This window comes from Diprion similis, chromosome 8 (assembly GCF_021155765.1).
Source record: "Diprion similis isolate iyDipSimi1 chromosome 8, iyDipSimi1.1, whole genome shotgun sequence".
NCBI lineage: Eukaryota > Metazoa > Arthropoda > Insecta > Hymenoptera > Diprionidae > Diprion > Diprion similis.
Genome location: NC_060112.1, coordinates 9,722,887 through 9,748,404, shown reverse-complemented (window position 1 = coordinate 9,748,404; position 25,518 = coordinate 9,722,887). Strand labels below are relative to the sequence as shown.

The following is a 25,518-nucleotide window of genomic DNA, read 5'->3' as shown; positions in this document are numbered from 1 at the left end:
CATTCGAGCCGTGACAGTGGTGGTGGTGGTTATATGGTGGGGATAACTGGAGGGTTGCTTGCCCTTGTATTGATTCACAACCCCTATTCCCACTATTCCCACCTCCGGAGGCTGGGAGGCGGGAGGCGGGAGGCGGATAAAGAGGGCCGAAGCAGCGCACCCCGCACACCACTGGCGCAGGCTTCGGAATTTCTGAGTAAAAATTCCTGAATGCGGGAGCGAAATACCACAGAGAATTGGAAAAGGGTTCAGTGATGACGGTTCCGGGGATTCATGCTGGGCTGCAGAGGTCGAAGAGCATCGAGATCCGAGAGGGGGGGGGGGGGGGGCTACGTGACTCGGTGACTATACCATCCAGACGGAAGGAAAGAAATGGAAAATGCGGAGGATGGCGTCGTGGTATTATTGGAAATGGAATTTATAAGTAATTCTTAGCTCTTCTTTCGACTCTTCTCATACAGATACGGCCGATGGAATGTTGGGATTCACAATTCAGGAACGGCGGAACCCTTCGATGTGCCGTCGTGTTGGCTCGCATCGACTTGCCGTTTACGGTTTCGTAATTATTGGTTTTCTACCGGGTATTGAAGAATTGGATGAGGGATGGAAAAATTAATAGGACAATGATTTCATAGCCTGTATTTTCTGCCGGTCCAATGGTACGGTATTGGGCAACCTTAATCGACTTTTTCTTATACTTTCATGACTTTCATCGTCGGTAATGGAGGAAGCGTGCAATTCGATGAATGCGTTAGTTGAGTATGAGAATTCGCATTGGCTTAAAATTTGTGCGAATAATAAACCGTGGTAAACATTACCAAAGTTATTCTCCGCTGTAGTGGTTTTTTACTCTTTTTGATAACAGATACGCAGCAAATAAAGCAGACATTTAAAAACAAAATAATCCAGCGCAAATAGTAAATCACTGCAAATCACTGCAGAACGTGGAGAGAGCAAAAGGTTCTGTAAAACGGAGTGAGGCTGAAACGGAAAGAAGAAAAAAGGTTCGAGGGTAAATGGTGGAGGGGAATCGCGGAGCCAAGTGACACGTCGGCTGTACTTGCTCGAAGCTTTTCACGGAGTGGAACTTATTAGCTTTATTGAATACTTGAAGAGGATCTTCGACACCGGAATACCGAGCCGCGATAGAAAAGATATCGAAGAATCCAATTTGTTAGCATTACAGCCAACGTTTATTTGTCTGGTTGCTTTTTGATTCGGTTAGTTTAGATATTTTATACAAATAACTTGCGTTCATTAGTTGCAGCGTCTATAATTTATTCATCTTTAGCTTTATAGGGAATTCGAAATTGCCAATGAAGAATTTTCATAATTTTTCGTAAAATGTTGGCTTCAGAATCAGGATATCCGAAGATACTGAATAATTCAGGTTTTAATTTTTTTACTCAATTGAATTTTCACCTTTTTCTGTCAAAAGTTTGTATGACTCTACTTATATTATTCTAAAATATTGCAGTATCTTATTATTCTTCCATGTACTATACAAAGTTATTATTTTTTTTTTTTTATTATTATTTTATGTCATCAAAATTCGAACAGCTCTCTAGCAAGCTTTTACAAAAATTGAGTCATAGGTATAAAAAAAATGTGAAATTGTTGCTACGCTATGCATGTAATATTTCCAAAAATAATAAACTACTCATCCATTTCTATTACCTCGGCAAGAGAGAAAAAAAAAAAAAACAACAACAACAACAACAACAAGGATAATGGCAGTACCTCATTTTCTTTTCACCCTCGGTGAAATTATACGGAGCTGTAAATATTGCAGGGCTTATAAAACTTGGATAGGAATTATTTAATTTCATCTAATGCAACTCGGTTTCGGGACTCCCAGTCATCGAATAGTGTCGTTAAAAGTTGAACGAGTCCAGTAATTTTGGCATGCCGGACTTACTAGGTATGTAAATCTCGACCATTCGTGGTTGTAATTATCGGACAACAATTTTCGTGTATAAGCTTGTAAATTGAACGTGAAATTTTCGATTTGAATCTTCTTGAAAACCAAACGAAATTAGAATATTTTTAGTTAACAGTATTTGGACCTTTATCATCCCCAAATGCCTTGGAGTTCCTGGCACATGTTTCATTTCACTCGTTTGAGCTGTGTGACTTCATTGCAGAACTAAAACTGGAACGAATTTGTTACAATGAATAAAATTAACTGCGATACGTATTGTTGGTAAATCGATTAAGGTCGGAGCTTCGTGGAGATAATCAGTTTAATTTATAGGCAAACCTTAACTTTAATTGACAGGCTTGATTTAGTGTATACCTGCCTTGTACGGGGTTTGCATCGGCTACTGGGATCTAAAACACATTTATCAAAGATCTCTGGTGTTGGGTTATTATATAGCTTTGTTTGGCAATGCCGCTGTTAATAGGACGTCAATAAGTAATTAATCACTGGGCCAGAAGTGCTCTTTTGAAACTTGTTTACGATAACTATTGGTAACGCCTACTATAAAAGGGTTTTAACAACACTGAATTCAATACAATACTTGAACCATAAAATTTCAAGGCGTTTATTACACGACATCAACAGATGTGGATCAATGTAGCATGAAATGTTTCACATCCACATGATATAACCCACAAATTATCTTTGAGAAGCTATCAATTTATAAGGCATCTGAATAACCTCATCCATCAATAAATCTATTGTTACTGTGTCCGTTACAGCATAACGCGATACATTCAACATTAATTAATTACCAACCGCTTTGGATGACTTTGATTGATTTATTAACGAACATCGAACTTGTAATCATTTTCATGTCATTTAGGATCGCCGTGGTTAAATTGGTGAAAGTATCACTTCGGTACTATAATTCAAAGAGTTTTTCTTGGGCCAGTGCTGTTCCAACTGACCGACATGTTCACAAAACAAACTTTGCGCGAAAACCAAACTTCGGATCGTATTTTTCTTGGGAAAGCTGTCAGTTATTCGGAAATGAAGAACGCTGGATCGAAGATTGCGGACTGGAATCACCAATCGCGACGGCGTTGCCATCCCATGTGTATTGAAAGGTTTTTCAGTCCATACAGTGATTTTAGAATGCAATAGACAAACCTACTGATTCACGAAAAACGTCGATACTTAATTTGTAAGTAAATAATTCCGACCTTATTGCCTTTGACGAGTATAACCATGCAGATTGCAATTTGCATAAGCATGTGCTTGACAACCGAAGACAAATCGCTAGTCTTATGCATGTAGTTTTGCTCAAGTATCGGCACCTATACTAAGCGATTAGGGGTAATTGATGACCCGAATGCAAGTCAGGCGACCAAAACCACATGGTACCCTCGAATCCCTTGTGGTAATGACGTCGTGACGTAAACCAATCGCCAAATTTTCTATACCTTACGGCTGTCCCTCGCTATCCATCTGAAACTTCGTTCCACCGCATACATTCCACCCTCTTTCGGAGAATCGATACGGCTGCTTGCTTCCAAACGTCAAGTCTGCGCCGGTTCCCAAAGCCATCTTTACATTAGCTTTACGTCGCTCGTAAAGCCTGCTTCAGCTTAGCTATTCCTGCGGTACCTTTTATATTTTCATGCAGAAACAGGATTATACACCGAATCTTTGGTTTCGTTTGGAAATTCTTACAGAAGTCAAAGGTGTATGATGGTTCGAATGCGGAACTTTAAGTTCTGGAGAAATGCTGTAGGAATGTTTACTACTCAATTTCTGCTGACTAGATTCCTATAAATTAACTTGAAGATATTTTAGAAAAATCTTAAGTTTTAGCTCAATCACAAAGTGCAAATGTAATTGTTGACAAACATCTGTTGCTCGTATTTGTTTATTATATCCACTTTGGAGATAACTTTTTAAGACAAGTTGCAAATCTTTTTAGGTGATATCTTGAGATCTCTATGGCGAAGGAAACGAAACCAAAGATATTAGATTCGGATTAGAATTGACAGCAGAATTCATTTAGAATGTTTCAGTTATGTAGCGTTTTTTATATCATAGCTTGTGTTATTCGAGTTTCCTTAGATTCACTTCTGTTACATAATTGTAGGGATTATATTGTTTTATTCGTGTTTACTATAATTAGCGCAAATAAAGTTGTCAACGGTTTTTCCCATGTATCCTTCTTTTAAAAAAAAAAAACTTTTTATTCATACGACGTTGGCCATTTATCCTTTACAAATGTGGAAAGGACCTACATCCGTTCTTTTGACGAAAATAACTTTGTGTGTGAAAACTCTATACGTTTGCATAATTCGAGACGTTGTACACATGATTCGTGGAAGAACGCTCGGATCTTGACAAGAACGGTAAAAAACGCTGAATAAAAACCTAATATAACGAGCCTTTCAGTCTTGGGTACACGTGATATATTCTTTTAGCAAAAAAACAAGTTTTTCATTATCACTCTCCAAGCCTATGGCGAAATATTGCTGTTTTATCACATTATAGAGTCATTTGGAAGATACGAGGAATTATCGCAGTCTATTTCCACTGCGAGAAGAGGAAACTGTTAATAGCCAAGGCCGTATTAACCTCTGCTTGATTCCTTGAGAGGCCAATTTTCCACCAAATTTCCCACTGTAATGTGACCCTTATCCATGAGTTGGCCGAATTACTTAACGAAATTCTGTAAGATTCAGCGAGGCGCTGCGCTGCGCTGCGCTGCTTCAACTCCGGATCTGTACTCCAAGGCAACGTGTGCCGCTCCTAAGATGATAATAAAGTCAGTTTGGTTGGCTTAACTCGAGTTGAGTTAGGTTAGGCCGTGATTCGATCCTCCGGTTAGCCGCGCCTAGTGTTCCTAATGACGTTAGTGTCTAATTTTGTTTTCAGACAGTCGACAACCCGCAGAATCTCTATTACGCGAGCTTAGAAGTCTAACCGATATTAGATCAGATTATTCATGGTAGCGATCAGCCGGCGGAAGTCGTTATATATACTTGATCGTCTCATTTCATTCAACGGAATTTCACAAAGTCTTTATCAAGGCTGGAAGGTCACGATGGTCGAAATTTGCTCCGAAGTTTTTCATGTACGAGCACTTCTCCGAAAACGAATTTCGATTTTTCAACAACTTATACAATCAATTCTATCTGAGGTGGGATTTCAAATTTGCTATTTGGAAGCTTGGATTTGCTGGAAAATTTAGTGAAATTGATTTTTAAGTTAGCTTTTGACATGGTAAAATTCGCAAATAGACAACTCGGAAATTTGAAAAATGCTCTATCATTGTTTAAGTTACGACACGTTTAGCAGGTGATAGAATTCTCGAAGAGCTTGCACTTTTTACGTCGTAATAATGTTGTTCATTATGCGAAACAACACATAGTAAGGTATTTTCAAATTCAGTTATCATCGGGATTAAAAATTGTGATATCATCGTAATACTCATCTTTCGAATACGTGTTTCTTTATTTCAGCGAACTCTAATACGTTTTTACACAGGGTGTCCAGTATTCATGGAAATTATGGAATTAGGGAATTCTCAGGGAATTTCATGTCGTATCTGAAATATACTAATTTTCATCCTAGGTTCATAAAAAATTAGCCATTTTGTGAGAGAAAAATTTTTTCCTCTTAACTTTCAGGAAATGGTCATGAACCAAGCCCTGATTTCTTAAAAATTGTACGTGCTAGCGAATTCTTACAAATTCGTCTCACAATGAGTTATTCACTCGTCAAATATAAAATGTTCTTGTTCGTATAACTATCGTATTTTTCACTTATTATTTACATGAAAACAACCTGAATAAATAATGATTCTTGTCTGGAAAATCTGGAATTCTTAGGGAATTACGTTTTCACAAATAACTGGACACCTTGTTACAATTCATAGTGTACAGTTCAACGATATGAATGAAAATTGTCGTTTCTAATACAATGAGTACCAATTCGACCAATTATACATCGTTTTTACGTTTTGAAAACTTGATATAAACATAAAAACAGTATCCTTCGGCCAAATAATTTTTGGATGTTCGCCAACCTTCCTGCCACTGAGGTGACAACATATTGAAGCTAAAAAAAATTGTTGATTCTAATATCGCAGATACGCAACGCCGTAGAATCGGAGTTCAAAGCTTTTCGTAATATTAACTTTCCGTCTGTACATTTTCTTTTTTACACCTTCAAGTCTCTATTTTTTTTTCAGGGTTTCTTCTCAAAGGGTTTACTGTATTATCCAATAGTTGGCAGACTCGAAAGTTTTGAAGTATTGTTTATAAAAATTGATATATAAATACGAATCGATTTTATCGCAGTATTCAAATTCGAATATTTCTCACTTTTGTTGAATTATAGCTTTGAGAGTCATATTTTATCCTGTCAATTCCATTGGCTAAGCAATTTGAAATTCCCTGAAAATTCTACATTTTACAGACAAGAATCCTTCTCAGAATCGGAAATGGTTTGTTTTTTTTTTTTTTTTTTTTCTCATCGTCAATACAGACTAGAAATAAATTTCTTTGTACTCGTTACTAACCAAGTTTATTTTATTCGCATTTCATAGCAAACTAACGATGATATTATCGATTGCGCAATATCAACATTGAAAATTATTTTTAACTGGAACGTTTATGTGGAACAGCTTTTATTTCATTCATTCAACCAAGTCGTCAGTTCTTTAGAATTCGGAATCTTCCAGAGGCGAATGATTTCTTTTTAACTAAATCCATTCAATGTTCCCAAAAAATTCCTCCCCTACCTGCTCATATATGTATATCCATAATTACAATAGAATGTAAATTGCAAATTGAATGTGCAAACTGACCTTCAAAAAAAATCCTACAATTTTACTACAAACACCCTAAAATCCGATTCAACTTATTCCTCCCCAACAACCCAACCCATAGAAAATCATTAAACTAGAGTACAGTTGCTATTTGCATTTATTTAATAGGAAAATAAAACATGCACGCGATATTATATATAAGCTTGGTCGTGTAACAACTAAATATGACTTCGTAATGATATAGTGAAGGATGAAGCAAGACGTGTGTCAATTCAAAGTCTTTCCACAGACTGACCCGTCGGACGCTGACCCATGTCTATGGGTGGGAGAAGGAAGTGTCAGATATGTGATGTGTACAGAGTGACTTCCTGCTTCATTTGTTTTGACACCTGAATACCACATTTCGTTACATGTATGCACACGAATACGTTACTATTCGTGTCCGTCTATCTCCACTGAATGAAATATCTAGCTGAAATAACTATAGTTGGATTAACTCTCTCGATGCAAAGTACACAACTTGCCCAATTTTTAGAGATTTTTGTACGAGTTCAACTCGTTGGTCCATGATTGAAAATGGTGTTAGCGATGTATGTACTTATTTCTAGGTTATTCCGTGCCATTCATTTTGTTAAAACTTTTTCAAATGATAATAGCATCTCTGAAGCTAGCAAGTTACTTCTTTATTAAAATTTATCGAATCACTTTTAAGATACAAGTATTCGCATCTTCTCAAAGTTTAATCTTACCTGGAAATTTTGTTTGAAGTTATACATATATAACTTATAAGCACCGTCTTAGCAACTTATGCCTGCCCCACTTTTTGTAGATATGCTTTATCATTTTCTGCACGTCTTCGCGACAGGATTAAAGCTTATCCGTAAAATCATTCGTTGTCAAAGATCCCCTCTTTATTGCATGTTTCATATCGTTGACGTAATAATAATCAATTATTCCTCTCGCCGATGGATAATATATGTAGGCAGTTGATCAGTTTTTATCAGCTAGTTTTCCTTCCTTCACGTTTCGTAGTCTAGTACTAATGCATTATTGATTTTTCCTTCACGTAAACGTCATCATCATACAGCTAAAAGTCTACGATCACTTATCTTGAAAGATTTACAATCGCCATCGCTAACGTGGAACAGGTATTTCAATCCTTATTATGGTGTGCAAGTGTATAGACACATGTGTGAAAATGTGCGTTACGGAGGTAAGTATGGAAAGAATAAGGAGTATAAGCAAACAATCGAACGCCGAGTGCCATAGAAACGAACTAAAAAAATCTCATCACTCGTATTTGTTACAACATTCATCCCACGAATGTTCAATGTGAGCACACCACCCCCATAAATCAATATTTCGAGGTATACTCCTGTCCTTAAATGTACTCGTTGGGACGTTGAACGGTGACGAGAATCCAGAGACTGGTGGTTGCCGTTGTCCGTTGGATAGTTATTGAAAAGTGTATTCATTTCATCACATACGCATCGAAAATGTATAAATATTCATAAAACGTGGTTAGAACTAATGTCCTTAAACCTCTATTCTGACGTATTCGATTTTCTGAACACGTTTGACCGACAAGTACATTCATTGCCTGTTGGACGATCAATTTATGCACGAACATCATCTATGGTTGGTAGATGAAACCAAGTTCTCTATAGCTGTTGGTGCAAGAAGGAAACAACAGTGCTTGTGTTTGCTCAAAAACCGCGAACAATTTATCACCGAGACCAAGCTGGTGCCATGCAGATCGGATCCATTGCTGTCTGACTGCGGTCCGGCAATTGTTCTATCTTGCTCAAACCTTGTGGACATTTTTTTGGAAACCAACTGCTATTATTACACACCTGCAGAATACTCCATTCTACATCGACTGCAAATCCGACCGCAGAATATGTGGGACGCGTGTTACTATCCACGTTTAAATAATAATTGAATAATGAATTTGTCACAGCAATGGTTTCTGTGGAGCGTTATAATTATCTTTGAATTACGTATCGTCAGACTGCGTCATCTATACGTAACTTTAACTCATAGCTGAGAATGCGTGGATTGCGTTTCACGACATTGATATACAATTAGTAGAGGTATGCACACATAAACCGCATTTATCTTGTTTTATTTCTCTCCAATTCGGGTTAGCACGTAATGCCATTATAAGAAGAGTAGAATTGTTGATCGTTACAATGTAGTTGGGTGAATAAATTTCAGCGTGTCAACAGCACACTCGTTTGACTTTCTACACGCGCGCGAACACGAAATATTCCCGCACTGAGACAGGATGATATATTCTATGCAAAATTCCGCTGTCGAAGACTTCTGCAGACTAAATTTGGTGTCAATCTAAAGCTATCTGATGATAAATTTCCAAATTGATGACTAAAATTTTACTTCGGTAGAATGAGACTGACGACTGTTCGAATATGTAAATTCTGCATGAATTCCCGATAATTACTTCAATGACACTCCAATTTGATTCTCTGATATTCTCTTACTCTAAAACATCCTACCATGCACGTGTAACCGTATAAGCTGAGAGCAAGATTCAACTATCATACTTGAACTTACAAAAGGATATCAATAAATATTGTTGATCGAACGTGCTGATGTGTAAGAGGGATCGTTATAACGGCAGCAAAATGGTTAGTAACAGCTAACGAATCCCTTGAAAATCTCGGTTGAATCATTCTCTATTAAACACGACGGACAATGCTATATACCAATGATTAATTGAGGCACATCGTGGCACATAATGGTGGTATAACGCATATATATAGGAACAATAATTTCAGTTTATCTAACAACGAATGTAAGAGGTAAATTATGTACGACAGATTAAAGCGCAATTGCATTATATTGTAACGATAATATTAGTGGCTTGTTATAATGATAACGATCGTTATTTTTCCTGTTGAAAAATTGCTTGACATAGATTTTCTAGTAATACATCTTTCGGCGTATAATCTTTATCTTGTATTATATAACTGGAAAAGAAAAATCGGCGCACCACAAATCACGTTAGCTCACATCAGTTCCCAGGAATTTCCATTGGGGTCATAAAACTTGCAAAGTTGAACAGCAGGCTGAAAAATATATTCATAAGCGTTTGAGTACGCGAATCATAAATCCTCGCTTTCAATCCGATATGAAAAATTCTCCCATATTCAGATTCGTACCACATAGTAACCCGTTTGAATTTCATTAATTTCGTCGCATTAGATTTGACGAAAACTCTTATGTCCGATAACTGCTATGATAATTATTATTTCTTTACTTCTGTATAGTGGTTCAGTAAAAAATCTTTCAACTGACGAAACCAAAAATATATCCGGCCAACTTGCACGTAGGCCGGATATATACTTTTTTTCAAAAACTACCAATTTTTGCGTGCAAAAGTATTTTTTTCATTCGATTTGTAGAAAAGTATTTAATAATCTTAGAGGAAGAATTGCAGAGTCCGATTAATTTTTAATCTTCTTCTTCTTCTTCTTTTGTTTTTTATGCAACTCTAGTTCTATACGTATGAGAGTGATATTTATTCGTGAAAATTACAATTTTCGAAATGCAACATTAGAATTGCATAGACTTTCACGATCGCTGATGAGTGAACTAAATCAAAAAAATAAGACAGAAACAGTCAAAAACATGGCTGCGAAAATTCGCTACAACATAAAATTCTCTAAAACTCGATACGCCTGATATTCGATAACCCACCCACACGCATTAACCGATTTCGCGAAATTACTGGACCTAAAATTTGAAAACGACGTGTCGATCATTTGGCAAACAATTTGTCCATAACAGGCGAGGGTTGCGATCATAAGACACCCTTCCCACCGACCGAGCTTTGCTTTCCCCGTTTCAAAGAACCCCGAAAAGCTACGCCATTGGCTTTAGCCGGGGGTTGCCGGGGGTTGCCGGGGGTTGCCGGGGGTTGCCGGGGGTGGTCGAGACCTCGAGGCCTCGAAGACTAGACGGGATGCCGGCTGTCCGCGCCGCTTGGCGGCTCCTCCTCGTACTAGAGCGACGCAGTCACCACCTGGCCTAAAGCGATGGTAGACCATCCGAATCCTCCCTCCTTCGACACCAAGGCACTAGGTCAGCCGCGAAAGCATCTTAGCTAAGTTGTAAGTAGATACAGCTTGTCCTGCATGTCCTGCCTTCGACTAAACAAAGTCGAGGATTCCGTCTCTAACTTATTGGCGACACACCTGAAATTCGCAAAATTTCCAATTTCTTAACTGGCATGAATATGATGTCAGATCCTTTAGTCCACCCTGTCTCATTCTCCGTCTTTCCTTTTCCAGACATCCTCAGCTTGCAGTCTACGCTTTTGTATTTTGTAATATATCAAAGCCCACTCTAATGTACACACACACACACACACACGCACACACATCCTGGAGATGTTACTCAACTACGAAATCCGAAACAGCTATAACAATTTGCTTTATCTATCGCGAGGCAATTTCGGTCAGTTTTGACTTGCTGACAGCTTTATCGACAGCTTGTTGCTACGTGACAACCGACTGTGTGCGCAATCGTTGAAGAGCTACTCTCGTCGCGGTAACCGCCCAATTCTGCTACCTACTGACGGGGAATGAATGGACTGCTTGCTTGGCTACTCTCTCTGCTCTTTTACTCCTCTTCAAATTTATTCGCTATATCTTTTTGACGGATCGCTCATATCGCCCCGCTGGATGTCACGTTCTGAAAGCTTTCCTTCTAATTTTCTAAATGTAGTTTAGTTGCGCCCCACGGCAGGCTTTGTACCGAAGCATTATAAGTAAAGAAAATCTACGAATATTGTAAGGGTTCCTAATCCCAGAAGACATAATATATATCGATGATGCAGTAGCTCGTGCTATTTTATCAATTAGCCCGACTCGATACGCGCTAATTAGGTCAAATTATTATTATTATTATTATTTTCTTCAGGATCTAGTTATTGTATTCTGTAGATTATAATGAAATTTTTCGACAACCTCTTGTTTCCTTTTTCAAACTGACAATAATTACACAAGTTATCGGCGTTAAACTTCCATTTCCACCACACGTCATCACAGCTCTGACAATTTTTTTATGTCAATATCGAAAGATCTCATTGTCAGATGTGTCATGTTTATTTGTTCGCCATTTTCAGATACTGTAAGCTCGCTTTTGAAATGGGAACAGCAGAAAGTCAAATGAAGAACGTGTATTGTACAATTTTACACTTATTTGCCTCACCTGTCTAAAAGTAGGCTCGAGATATTCGGTTGAACTTCTTAGAACCAGTCAATACGATTCTTCTCTGTTACGTTTCAAATTATGGTCTGTCGTGGCTATCGTATTGTCAGGAACGAGAAATTCAGTTGGTGTCTAGCCAAAAATAACATTCATTAAAAACGACGTTTCCGTTGCGCCCAGCTCGCCATCTCTTCAGGCGACGATAAATAAAAACTAAACGAAAAGCAAGTATTAAAATTTGTATGATGCAATTCAACGTTAGTTTCCATTAAAAAAATATAATGCTAGAAAGCAAAAATTAAAGTAACAGGGTTTTTAATTTTACTGGTCATGGTACGGTGACTAAGCAAATTGTTCTTACATTTAGACGCGAATTTCAAGTGATTAACGGAACCACTAACTACATTTTGTTGGTAGTTTCAACTTTAATGTACTTGACGCAAGGTTTTTCCACTTGCGGTGCTTTTTGGGGATTTGGCCACGTTTTTTATGACCGAACTACAAGGTATTGTTAAAAGCTGCCAGATTGTAGGACTTGTAGTTGAAAAGAAAGACTCACCCTATATATTTTATTGCTAAGTTCACAGATTCGACGTAAGATGCGTGGTCTATACGTCACAGTAAACGAAAGAAGATTAGAATATGATATGTTAAAAGGATTTCGTCCTTGTGTCCGCCAATCAGGATTTTACAATAAAACTGATTGCATGATACCAAAATCAACTCGGATTAATCTTTTTATTAATTTCAATACGTGTCTGTCAATTTAATTTCTTTCTATTTGTTAATTTTTTTCCTCAGTTGTAAGGCGAACTTCAATTCTATCTCTATACTTTCTTATTCGATTCTTTTGCACGAGGTTAAATTCGTTTGGAATAAAGTTTCGATCGTTTCGAATTATTTGCAACCTATACTCGCTTACTGGCGTATCCTTAGTTAATAACAACCTCATATATTTTACGAGTCATATCTTTTTTTTCTTTATTCAACAGGATTCTTGCGGCATGTAATTTTTTCATAAATTTATTAATAACAGGAACAGGAATGAGATATTCTTAATTTAACAAGACTAAATGTTACAATATTAGATCGATTGTTGCCCCCAGATAATACATATCAGTTTCCAGCTGTGTGTATAATAATTTATTACACCGCCGGTTCAAAAATTTTTAGCATACTCGCGTTACGCTCAAGTGTTGTTTTTTTTCTTTTTTTTGTTCGGAAACATCGATTTCGCGTAAAATTTCTGACCCCTTCGACAAGTCGACTCTCTCGAAAAAGGTTCGTGACTCCTTCTTTCAACACTCAGCGATACGATCCTGCAGTAAATTGAATTACTTTTAAAAGGCACGACGCAGGAAAGCCCAAAAGAGAGAGAGTCTAGCTATGGAGTCACGATTCCAGTCGTTTATAGAAACCAAATAAAACCGATCGCACCACCCATCAAAGCCGCTTACTTTTCCTACAGCTTATATAAAGATTAAATCGATCCTCGTGATTTTACACCACGCGTTTTCCGTAAAAGACTTCATGCACCTCATCAATGGCTGATGGAAAACCGAAACTTATACGTTTTTAGTATATTCTGCCATTTTTAAAAAGGATATTCATATCTGTCTGATCGAGTCTCCGTCAACTGCCAAATACATCTTTTCAAAAATCAATGATATCAAATCTGATTTTTCACTTACTGTATATTAATTCCTAGGATTTACCTTTGCCAACTTCAAGAGAAAGTAGAGTTTGCACTATGTATGTACCTGGTTTGGATACCCAGAGCACTTGTCAATAAAAAATCATTGTTCTTGCTGTCAAGTTGTTTATAGACGCAAAAGATTCTTTTTCGCACTCCATTTTCATCATCCAATGTTCATATCTTGGTTTATCTCTTCTATGGCTGCAGGAATGGCGTTCCAATAACACGAGAGATTATTTCTTAATAAGAACAAAGCGATGAATAAGGCGATTATTTATTAAATACAGAAGTCACGCAAGTCAAAGGCTCAGTCGTACCAGAGAAGAACGCTTTGTTAGAATCCAACACCGTTGGTAAATTTGGTTTTGAAAGTTTTACAAACACACAATCTATTTTCAGTAGAACTAATAATGAAACCCCTCATGTTCGAAAAGGTCAAAGTCAGTCTACCACTGATCCCCCGATCTTTCTATCAACACGAGTCCTCACAGGCAGCCTGCGGTTCAAGAAGTTTAGTCTGGTGGTACAAAAAAAAGAAAAAAGACAGTAACCAAAGAGTAAAACGAAATTTTACTCATACAGGACCCGTCTACCCTAACCACAGAGTCATGAACCGACACGAAAAGAAACAACCACTATTACTTCAAGCCTTAATATTTTCATCGCAGTTTTCTTCGTTACTCAAAAACGGTCATGCAAACTCGATTGTTCTCGCAATAGAATCATTAACAATAAGTGAGAGTGCTGGATACCAAAACATTTAGCAATCAGCTTTATGAACTAATCAGATACCAGATATACGGATTACCACAATTCAGTCTTTAGCAAATTCTTTGCAATGCAATATCAGTCTAGGCAACTGAAGCTTCTAAATTTTGGGCGATTGCACTGCCATGTTCGGAGACAAATTCCAAGGCTCACAAGATCTTTGTAGGCCCAGTCTGCCCTCATTCATCGCAGACCCATGTGGATATAGTGAACACTGACTCGCGCCCCTTGGTTCGGGGACTAAAAATACAATTTAGACAAATCAACAATCTTGCGTTCGGACCGAACTCGGTCACGAGTCTAACGGCGCCTCAATCTGATCAGACCACCCAGACCACTTGACCTCCGGTGAACCCTGGTCAGCCATGGTTGGTACTTAGGGTCGAGTTTGTACTGGCAAAAACCGTTCCCGTGCAGTTGTGAATCCAGTCTTACAAACTGCTTCACTACTATTTCGCTTTTTGAAAAACAGATTGTAATCTACGATTATTGATTTTCTATACAGTCATTTCGCTGTATTTAGTTCCACTAGAGGCCTAGTACAATACTGGTGAGTCTATATTCCGCAAGATAATTTGATATATTACAAAAATCTAAGTTGACCCATTTCTCCGAACATACTTTCTTTACTTTGATTCGAGTGATACTTAAAACTTCCTTACAAATTATCATCAGATAATTCGATTCAATATAAACCAATTTCATATTGACATTTTTTGGATAGAACCCCAGCATTTAGAAATAAATCTAAAGCGTTTGACCGTGGTGAAAATTTTGGAATCTTGAAATTCTTCCAAATAATGCCACTTACTAATGAAATATTTAATCTGACTTGGATATTAATAAGTTTTACAAGTAAAAATAATCACTCTGGAACTATCAATGTTTCAAGTTGTTTGAGTTGAGATGGAATGTCCCATATATAATATGTTATTACGTTGCAGAAACATTGTTGCGATATAATTACGCTCATTATGTACTGAAAAGCTTCAGTGGGTGTAATTTGCCTGTACGCACACAGAAGGGTTCTTTGAATAGAGATGGAAACTTGTTTCATATTGGAGCAGCTATCGCAGCTGTCTTGCTTCACTGATATATGCGCTGGTCATATAACGAGAATTAATTGTTTCTTGAATGAATCCATGATTTATTTTTGCCTTGACCCTCACCGATACAAATGCTTCTGTTTTGCAATATCGTCAATAATAAGATAACCTTTTCTTTTTGTTTAACGAATGCCATATACATGCAGTCAGCAGTGGGATTTTCAACTCATCAGAATATTTATAGTATTATTATTACCAGTTTCAACACTTTATTGCCAGCCCATTCACAAGATAATTCAACTTGAATAACAATTCTTGCGGGAGGGGGGGGGGGGGGGGGGGGGGGGTGGTTTAATTCGCACACGAGTTCTAATTAAGTGGCATCTAATTGGACGAGACTATAAACCCCTCGCTACCATAACTTAGAATTGGATTCACCATTTCGAATTTCAGGATTCTGCGACAAAATTCGTATTCAGTAACCCATTGGACCCTCAGAAACCAGATTTTACGGTTACTATTTCGCGCGTGCAATTCACGCCGTCTTCACATTAATTAAATAGTATTAGTTAGTAGTAATAGTAATAAAGTTTTTTACATTCTGTGAACATTTCGTTTCGAGGATCGTGAATGTTTGACATGCCACCCTTTAAATATTATTTGCTTTATCTCATAGAACACCAACTTTTAGGTTATGCAATCTAACAATAAGAATGTAAGTTTATTGAGAATAACTTTCCGATGCATATCTTTCGTACATTCCCTTTTGTACCTTACAAATAGATCAGATGTGGTGACTTACCTATGCCTATGTGGTAATATAACTATCGACCATACATTTTCCACGCAATAGCAGACGTACCCATAGAAATTGTTGATTGTTCGTAAGAAAAGAAAACAAATCATAATAAGAAAAGTTCATTTATAATAGATATCTTCTGTTAATACATTTTAACTGACAGGTTTTTTATACCTGGCGCATTCTGAAGGATCCCATTAGATATATCTACATTTTTGCCTTTTTTCTCTTCCTATACAGAAGGACCAACAACAGCAGAATAGCAAAGAAAGGTCGGCGGGGAGCGTGTCGTACAATTCATACCCAGACGACGACATTTACTTGGAGGATCAGGGGGAATTTGAAGGATCAGGACGCGGGGGCGGTGAAGTTCGCGACGACCTCGAAGCTTCCGGAAGTGGCCTTGGTCCTGACGATGAGGATGGTGAAGACGGGAGATGTAAGACTTGGGCCTTGAACCCTTTTAGCCCATTCAGATGCTTTGAAGATAGTAAAATAGCGTTATTTCCTAGGTCTCGATTTCGAAATTGGAAGTCTCATTTTTATCATGACAAAAATCAAGTATCAAATTCAGTCCATATTTGTTTAGTGTCAGAAGCGAAGGTAAATACGTTTTAAGTATATTGTATGTACCAAAGCTTCGAACGACAAACCCATCTTCCACCTTTAAAGGTTTAGTTATATTCGATTTCGACGTGGACACAGGTATCCATAAATATCCAGGTCCACGGATCACGAACGCCAGAGAAAGAATACCCTGGAAAATAATATTCTACATGCAAATCTGAAGAAAACACTGGAAGATTTTAGTCTTACGGTAAAATAAATATATGCCGTGATAATGCATAATAGAAGACATTTAACGCGGTCGGTAACGACTGACTATAGCATCACCTTAAAATAATAATAATCTCAAAATTAATCGAAGTCGAAGTGACCATTTGAAAGTTAGGTATTTAATACGAACAGAATGGATAGTCAATTGATTTGGATGAAACTCGATTATACGCGAAAGTTGATTGCATGCTTGAAGTCGAAATTAGAAAAATCAAAAGAGCAGATATGAGGAATTAGTCGTTCAGAATTTCAAAATTTAGATTTCAAATTCGTAATCCGTGGCCTCAGAAATTCCCAGGATATAATCGAGTGTCATACAAATAAATTAACTTCTTGCATTTTCAACCACCATGTTGGATTTGCCACTTTGTATGCCCCATATTTCGAGTTCAGAATCATAAGACCGGTCAACATGAATTTTAAGTCTGGTTTTCAGATATCAAATTATGATTTCTGCCGCGTAACTAATGAAAGAAAAAATGGTTTCATTAGATCAATTTGGCTTTTTATTTCAGCGTGCTGCTTATACTAATATCACCCAAAAACTCCAAGTCTTGTTTATCGACGTAAAAAAGACAAAAGCAAACTTTGCAAAAAATAAATTACGATTTCGGTTATTATTCAATGTGTAGAATGAAAATTTATTCATTAAAATATAAGCTCAAAAAAATAATTTCTCCTTGTTCACCTGTGTAATCAGTAACCCCGATTTTTAAATTTCGCGTCCATCGGAAGCAAGGAGAAACTTAGCTATATCCAAAATGCGTAAATGGCGATCTTTGTTGCATCATAACTTTGTCAAGATGGATGATGCAGGAATTTTACTTATAGGTATATGATGAACTCCATTTTTTTACGCAGAACACTGCTGTACGGACTTACCATCCGCGAGTTACGAGACACCCTGTGTATAACGCGGTTCGGTCGAACGTGAAATGCCGCAAGACTCTTTACCGATCGAGCAATTTTCCTGCTGCCATAACATTAGCCATAGCTGAAGAACTTTACAAAATCCAGAGTAAAATGTCATACTTAGCACTATTCTCAAGACATATGTATGACAGTAAAGTTAAAGTATTAGACCTATGAATGTCAATCATAGTTTAGAACATAGTTTACCTGCCGTAACTTCTGCATAAAAATAGTGCTATTATATATAATTAAACTCCGCGTTACTTGTTACAAAGTCTGGCAAAGTCCCCCACATGTGAATATTGCTCGAAAGTGCATATAATACAAAAGTCCATTGACCCGTAAAAATAGGACGATTTATACGTAACTTTAACTGGCCTTCGCCAAATTCTGTATATTTAATGCCATAACTTCTTGAATAATAATGAAAATGAAATGTATGCACGTTGTCGTGGTATACAGAGACAATCTATGATGGAAACAAAGCGGGGAAAATGTGTCTTGTTTCTCTTAAAAAAGTAAGTTCACATGCCTTCTCACGTGACTCACTAAGGATCATCAGGTTGTACAGTCTAGTGAAAAAGGCGAAACGCTGAACTAAAAAATCGACGCTCAGAACGTGAAACTTGAATTAATTGAGTTGAATTATATTAAAATATTACTTTTTCGAAGTAAAAAATATAGCATAGTATTAAATCGCCAACAAAATGTGCTCCGATTTATCAAAATTGAAATAATAATACGACTTTGTCCCCGTGTAGGGTAATGTATTGTGTTCCTCATTGATATTTCCTTATCAAAATTACCTATTTAATTAATAACCAAAGTCTACTTAAATTTGCAGTTTTAAATTTTCTTTATATTAAGAAAAAAGTTTTTAATAAAATTCAATTATCCTAAGTTCAACTTTCCAACTTCGATTTCATTGTCTTTTATTTGACTAATTTTTCCACTAGACTGTACGGCTCAACATCCTTAAGTGCGGCATACTGAAAATTGAAATACGTTTTCCATATTCAACATTCACGCCCAAATGAGGAGCATTATAAAAGAAATACCGTCAGCCTTTGATCTTATAAAGTTATAATCTCAGTTAGATATGTTTGAATGCATCCTTTAGTCCTGACGGTTTTCCGTTTGACTCATTATATACTGGGAAATAACGCAGGCTGTACTGTCTACACCGTCTATTGCGCACATGTGACTCAACAGCTGAGAAGTACGTGGCTACCGACGAATACGAGTAGGCTGATACAGAGTCAGATAGTGTTACAAAGCTGAAGTATACGAAACAAAATTAAAACCGATATTAAAGGAAAGGAAGAGCAAAAGTGCAGAGAAAATTGCTGTTTTGGTATTCATTTTTTTACTCATTATCCGTAGCTTATGTGCAGTAATCCAACAAATTTTTTATTGGGTTTCGAGCCTTTTGTTCCTTAGTAAGTGTACTCGAGGTTCGAAATAAGGACACTTGGGGAACGCCTATAACAGTTACAAACAAATGACCTAAACTCAACAGATCTGGAAATACCAAATCATACCTTAATGAATGTCGGTGTATGTGTGTTTTTTTAAACTGTATAAATGCTAAGTTTTCTCTGTTTCAATATTTTTCTCTAATTACAAAATCCCAGCTTTCAATTTGCAACCACAATTTATACCGCAAAGTTGTGCTGAAATTACACTATAATTATTGTGAATAAGTCTGTGAGTGTCGCTCATTTTTACTGATATCAAAGCCTACTTCACACACTGATGTAAAAAAGATGCAGCAGCATAATTCTACATGCAAAGTATTTCTTATTTTACACACCAATAACGCCACAAAATGTATTCTCACAGTTGGCGGTAATTGAAGTATATTTATATAAGTGCATTCTCTTGAAAAATTCTTTGGATGTTTGCATTCGGTATTTTACGTAGAATTGCGCTACCTGCGATTTTTTCCCGTCATTCATATGTAAGCTTTGATATCTAGAGTAAATGACACTTTACGCGATCGGTAAAAACTATCTCTCTTACCGACCGGAGTCTTATTTGTATTATGTACATACAAAGGAGCAAAATAATGAATCACTAAACTCTTATATTTTTATGCAATACTTTTCGGTTCACATACACAAACCGACTAGTTAACTTAGCACAAAAATTTCATTAAAATACTGCTGTAATGAACGATTTTATTTCATATTCATTCTACAATCCCATATTCAAAGGATTCACTTTTGTACCACTCACCGACAGTACAATTTTGTTAGGATCTGTGTATGTTTCGGTGAATTCAATTTTGTTTTTTGATTTGGAAACGTCCAACATGCATTGCGTAATTTTGGTATAATTTTGAAGTCCTTTTTGTATAAAAATAGCCCTGAATTGTTACAATTTTTGTAAAACACACTAGAAAAACACTTATTTAGGTTGCTGTACTGTGAAATCCTGACAAAAATCGTCACAGATTTTTATGTAAAATTTTATGTGGACTGATTTTTCTTTGTTGCACTCAGAAATTCTATATTTCCTTCTGAAGCCTATACGTATCAACATAAATCTAAATATATCATAAAATATTTACTATTTTGGTACAACGCATAAAATTGCCTAAATACCAACGGTATAAATATCTCCTTAGTTTTAATCGTCAAGCCAATTTTTAGAATCGATATCATGTTAAATCAAAATTTATATATTTCAGCATTCATCCCAAGCAGAAAAGAACCAGTGCCAAAGAAGGTCGAAACAAAGGCCCCATACGTCGAAGATACTGTCGACAGAACAAAGGTAGTGAGTTATTCAACTTGAAACATTTGATTTCGAAAGTTGTACATTTCTTTCTCTTTAAAAACATGTTCAGGTATAGATGTTTACATAATAGGTTGCTTCAGTTTTTTGTTACTTTGTGTTCTTTGTTTTCATCTCTTGCTGTACAAAAAGTAAGTTTCAATCTTCCAGACAGACTACATCAGAAAATGACGCTGTGAAAATTTTAAAAAAATGTGGCACAGTGTGATCTAGTATCTGCTATCTGACCGAAATAATTAATATAATGTCAAACTTTAATGTATTGAAATAGCTCGCCAATAATCCCTTCTTTGATTAATTTTTCATCTGTGATGCCTAAATAAATGATCTAATCGTCACATTATTAAAAACAAAATATACTCTGTAATCATTTATTTAAAATTTCATTGTAGTATATTTATTGAAAATTTATTTTATTGTGATTGTAATATAATTTACGGTAATTCTGAACAATTCGGAATTTTTATTATTTTTACTTTAAATTTTTTGTTGAACCAGTGTTATATCTTTCGACCAAAGTTAATCCTCTCTCTGCAATGTTGTGAACAACTTGCAGGCTTTTTAATTATTCTGAACATCTCAAATAACTCTCGTCTATTTCCTACAAGTCAGCGTTGATGTTGAGAAAATGAAATGAATTTTCAATAAGTTAGTCGGCATGAAATTATAAAAAGTTGAGTACGTATTATCGTATTTTATCTTTAATAATATGACAATTTAATTATTTATTCAGGTTTCACGAAGATCTATTATTCAGAGAAGCCGTATTTCCCGAGATATTTTTATTTATTGAAGTTCAATATTAAATTGATTACTTTATGACAGTAGCGGATAAAAAGTCGCTCTGCGCCACCTTTTAGAATTCATTCACAGATCTATTCTTTGATATGTCCTTTCTGGAAGACCAAAATTTAGTACGTTTATGATGGGATCTCGAAAAGAAATTGATAAAATAGTCTAGTGTATAAATTCATACTTGCATCTGTGAGTATTGAATAAACACTTTCGTATGAAACCAAAATATTATATTACAAGTGCTCAATAGCTGACACTTGACGAAATTTAAAGTTTCTCCTACTGTAAATTCATAGCAGCAATTCTTTATGTATAGATATTTCAAAATTTGGAGCCTTTGAATAACCTTTGTCTACACGTGGGTACCTTAGATATTTTAAGCCCAAACCATTGTACCATTTATTGTACACTTTTTTCACATGCTACCAGTACAAAAAATAGGCTTTAAATTTTATTCCCTTTCCAGCCTGTCATTGAGACAGTAAACAAACCAGATCCCGGAGTTGATGTGAATGAGCCTTTGGGCGAATACGACCACGACGAAGACACCGGAGACAGTAACGACCCCCTCATGAATCCTAAGCAGGAGGACCGTACAAGTTCTTTCTTTGCACAACCTGGCATCTTGGCCGGTAAGTTTTTGCCATTATTACTATCCTTAATGGTTTCCTTATTCAATAATCTCAAATATGATATAGAGATAGATAGGTATATAAAAACAGATACTAGTAAATATAGGACTTTCGAGAAGAGTTATTGAAAAAACGGTTTTCAAAATTACCTGACGCGATGATGTCATTTCGTCAATGCTTATGGTTATTGGGGAGAGTATTCTTGAAATGCCAGTATTTTCAAGTAAAATATCTGTTCTCACTACAAACATGTAACAAACTCGCTGTACATATTATATTTATTGAATACGCCCAGAACAAGTTCTCCCTAATATCAAGAGTAGCTAACGACGATCACAATTCATAAATTTCTCTTGCAAAGACTTAAGAAAAAACGGTTCGAACTTACAAGGTAATAATTAAAACTCTAATTACGAAACAGCAATGTCTGAATTAAACTACCTCAGGTATTAAAAATGCAACATTATTTATTAAAATCAAAATTTGGAAAGTAGTCAATGCATACTGTGAAATGGTCTGATAAAATAATATAGCAACTTTAAATGGTAATTAATGATTCGGAGCAGTAGTCGTATCTCACACTATGCTTACTTATAGCGCAAGAATCACAAACTTATTTCGGCAAGATATTACTTAACTTATCTAATCTAGCCCAAATGACACTCAAGACGAGACACTCGCAGTGCTTATTTGCCTGAATCACAGGCTGTTGTACTTATCGAACAACGGATTGAACTGTGATATATAAAATGTCTGGTTAGTAATTCAATATTCATATACTTACCGATCAGTAACTGATCAACAATAGCCACTTATGATGAAATTGGTGTGAACGTGTGCGAAAAAATTGCGTCAAAGACAATGCACCTGAGTTAGTTATGATAGAATTTGAAGTATGAATATAGTGACCTTCATTGTGAGAAGATGCTAATATTGCATTAAAAAGAAGTGCAGTTTTAGTTTATCAAAGAAAGGAAAGAGAAGAAAAACTAAACTAAATAACAAGTATCAAAGACATAATTTTATTCTCTGATTGAATTTTCTTTGTTACAGCTGTTATCGGAGGTGCAGTCGTTGGACTACTTTGTGCAATCTTAGTGGTAATGTTCATTGTATACAGGATGCGTAAGAAGGATGAAGGATCTTACGCGCTGGATGAACCTCGTCGATCTCCCGCAGCCCAAGCATATCCAAAACCCGGAGCGCCACACCATAACCGAGAGTTTTATGCTTAGAGCAATGGTTGTCTAGAAACTGATTCATACCCTTCACAGCCTCAAGATAGATACTGACTAATTGGCAATTACACTTGTCAGTACGAAAAACAATCTTGACACTGTATTCAGAAAAAAATCATAATTGGAAATTCCAAATTATTCCAAAGCTCGTTGAGACAGCGCGCTTATGTTAGGGATGGACGTGAACAATTATAAATTAAAATTTCCTTTCATTTATGTAATTACTCTAAAATTTTTGACGCCTATTCGAACAATAATAGATTCCACTGGGCAATGACTACATTCACGTACAAGCAGTGTTCTATATACTTGACGCCATATACGAATTCCTTCTTCAAGAGTATCAAATATTGAATTCACACATAAAACTGACGTACATACGAATTGCTTGTTTTATAACTCAATAGCAAAGACCTTTATCAGAACTCACAGATTATGGAATTCATAATATTTATAATAGGTTGTAATCGAATTGATTATGTAGATACAATGAATTGGTGGTACTTTTTGACTTAAATACGGTTGAACGAAATCATAAACTCTTCTCTGATATAAATATTTGGAATTTCATCTCTAAGTCCTTTGCTTTCGATAGGTTCAGACCCATGCGTGTTGCAAGTGCACGATAGCGTTTGCCACACACACAACTTTCTAAAATGATTTTAATACCTTTAAAAGAAAGTACATACGCATCGACAAGAGAGTTCATACTCACGAATTTGATTCAAAATTTATACGTTCAAATATTCATGAAGTGATTGGTCAATGTTATGATGAGTATTGCAATGACTTTAAAGAAATTGGTATACATAATATTTTTTCTTGATTTTGCTATCGAAGCACCCTGGCTACAAGTATGCAACCGCAGTTAATCTTTCTACTTTATTTGAATACGAATCCAGATTAGAAAATGAATAGAATTTGTACATTTCAATTTAAAGTATTTTGCTGTAGATACAATGCTTCAATCATCACAGTTATATACTGACAGCTGCGTGGACAAAGTCCGCAGTAAATCATGATGTATAGAATTTGGTTTTGTTACGTTTCCTATATTTTTATGTTATTTTCTCATAATGCATACTCGGTATCGACCAGTTGAATCACAACATCACATTCTCAGTACGATTATGATATCAAATAATTTTAATTAGTTTGCCTTTCAATACCAAAAATGACGCAGGAACAAATTAATCAGCGTATGGTGAAGAACAGGTTCTCAGCATCAATCTTTTTTATAATTTAAGCATGAATAATCTTGTATGTCATACGAGCATATTGATTGTCGTTTCAGTAATTCCAAATCCATCATGCCAAACACAAATTGTTCAATTTCAAACTACGCCAGATTCTCTGAAAGTGTAAAATTAACGCATACGTTATTCATTTCCTAAAAAGAACAACCGATCTACACATTATGTGTCGTACATCTCATGCAACTCATACCTTAGCTATTTTTGACCATGAGATTAACCGTAAGGTCCATTCTAAATCGTTAGACAACTAATTATTGTATTAGGCAGAATGATAAATATTGAAAGTGAACAAATTTCACAGTGATAAGTGAAGATGCGTTTTGCCATAACTCATGCTGCGCTGTTACATAATGCAAGTGCGATTTGTCATAAAAATCGGCTAAATTCACATTTGGCTGTAGCCTAATTTATAAAAATATTTGCCAACCACTAGTAACAGCGAAACGTGTAATACACATGTAGAAATTACTATTTAAAGAGAGATGCATTTAATTATTATGTCCAATAGTGAAACGCATGCGCGACAAACTATGTGAATGACGCAGTTCAGAGCTACCTACATTTCAATACTGGTATGATGACATACAATCTTAGAAATGGAAATCTCTGAACTGAAGCATTGATAGTACCTTAGCGTAACAGAACCAAATATACTTCTTAAACTGTGTCTACCGCACAAGTGAAAACGTGCAGGATACTTTAGTAATTACTATCAAAACACTGTAATGACCAATGGAATGTAATCTCATCAAAAGAAACATGTGAATT

The 25,518-nt window shown here is 36.1% G+C and overlaps 1 protein-coding gene across 2 annotated transcripts in view; it reads left to right on the top strand.

Annotated features, from left to right (window-relative positions):
- LOC124408419 (syndecan) overlaps positions 1 to 23,859 on the top strand; it is an 88,237-nt gene extending 64,378 nt beyond the window's left edge. Inside the window, exons 2-5 of one of the 2 annotated variants that reach the window (XM_046885301.1) lie at positions 16,522 to 16,720; positions 20,723 to 20,808; positions 22,091 to 22,256; positions 23,310 to 23,859. In XM_046885301.1, coding sequence (XP_046741257.1) covers positions 16,522 to 16,720; positions 20,723 to 20,808; positions 22,091 to 22,256; positions 23,310 to 23,491 — 633 coding nt within the window. In that variant the 3' untranslated portion in view covers positions 23,492 to 23,859. Of the gene's footprint in view, positions 1 to 16,521; positions 16,721 to 20,722; positions 20,809 to 22,087; positions 22,257 to 23,309 lie in introns of both variants that reach the window. The other variant, XM_046885300.1, reaches the window with a different exon arrangement.
- Positions 23,860 to 25,518: the final 1,659 nt, after the last annotated feature.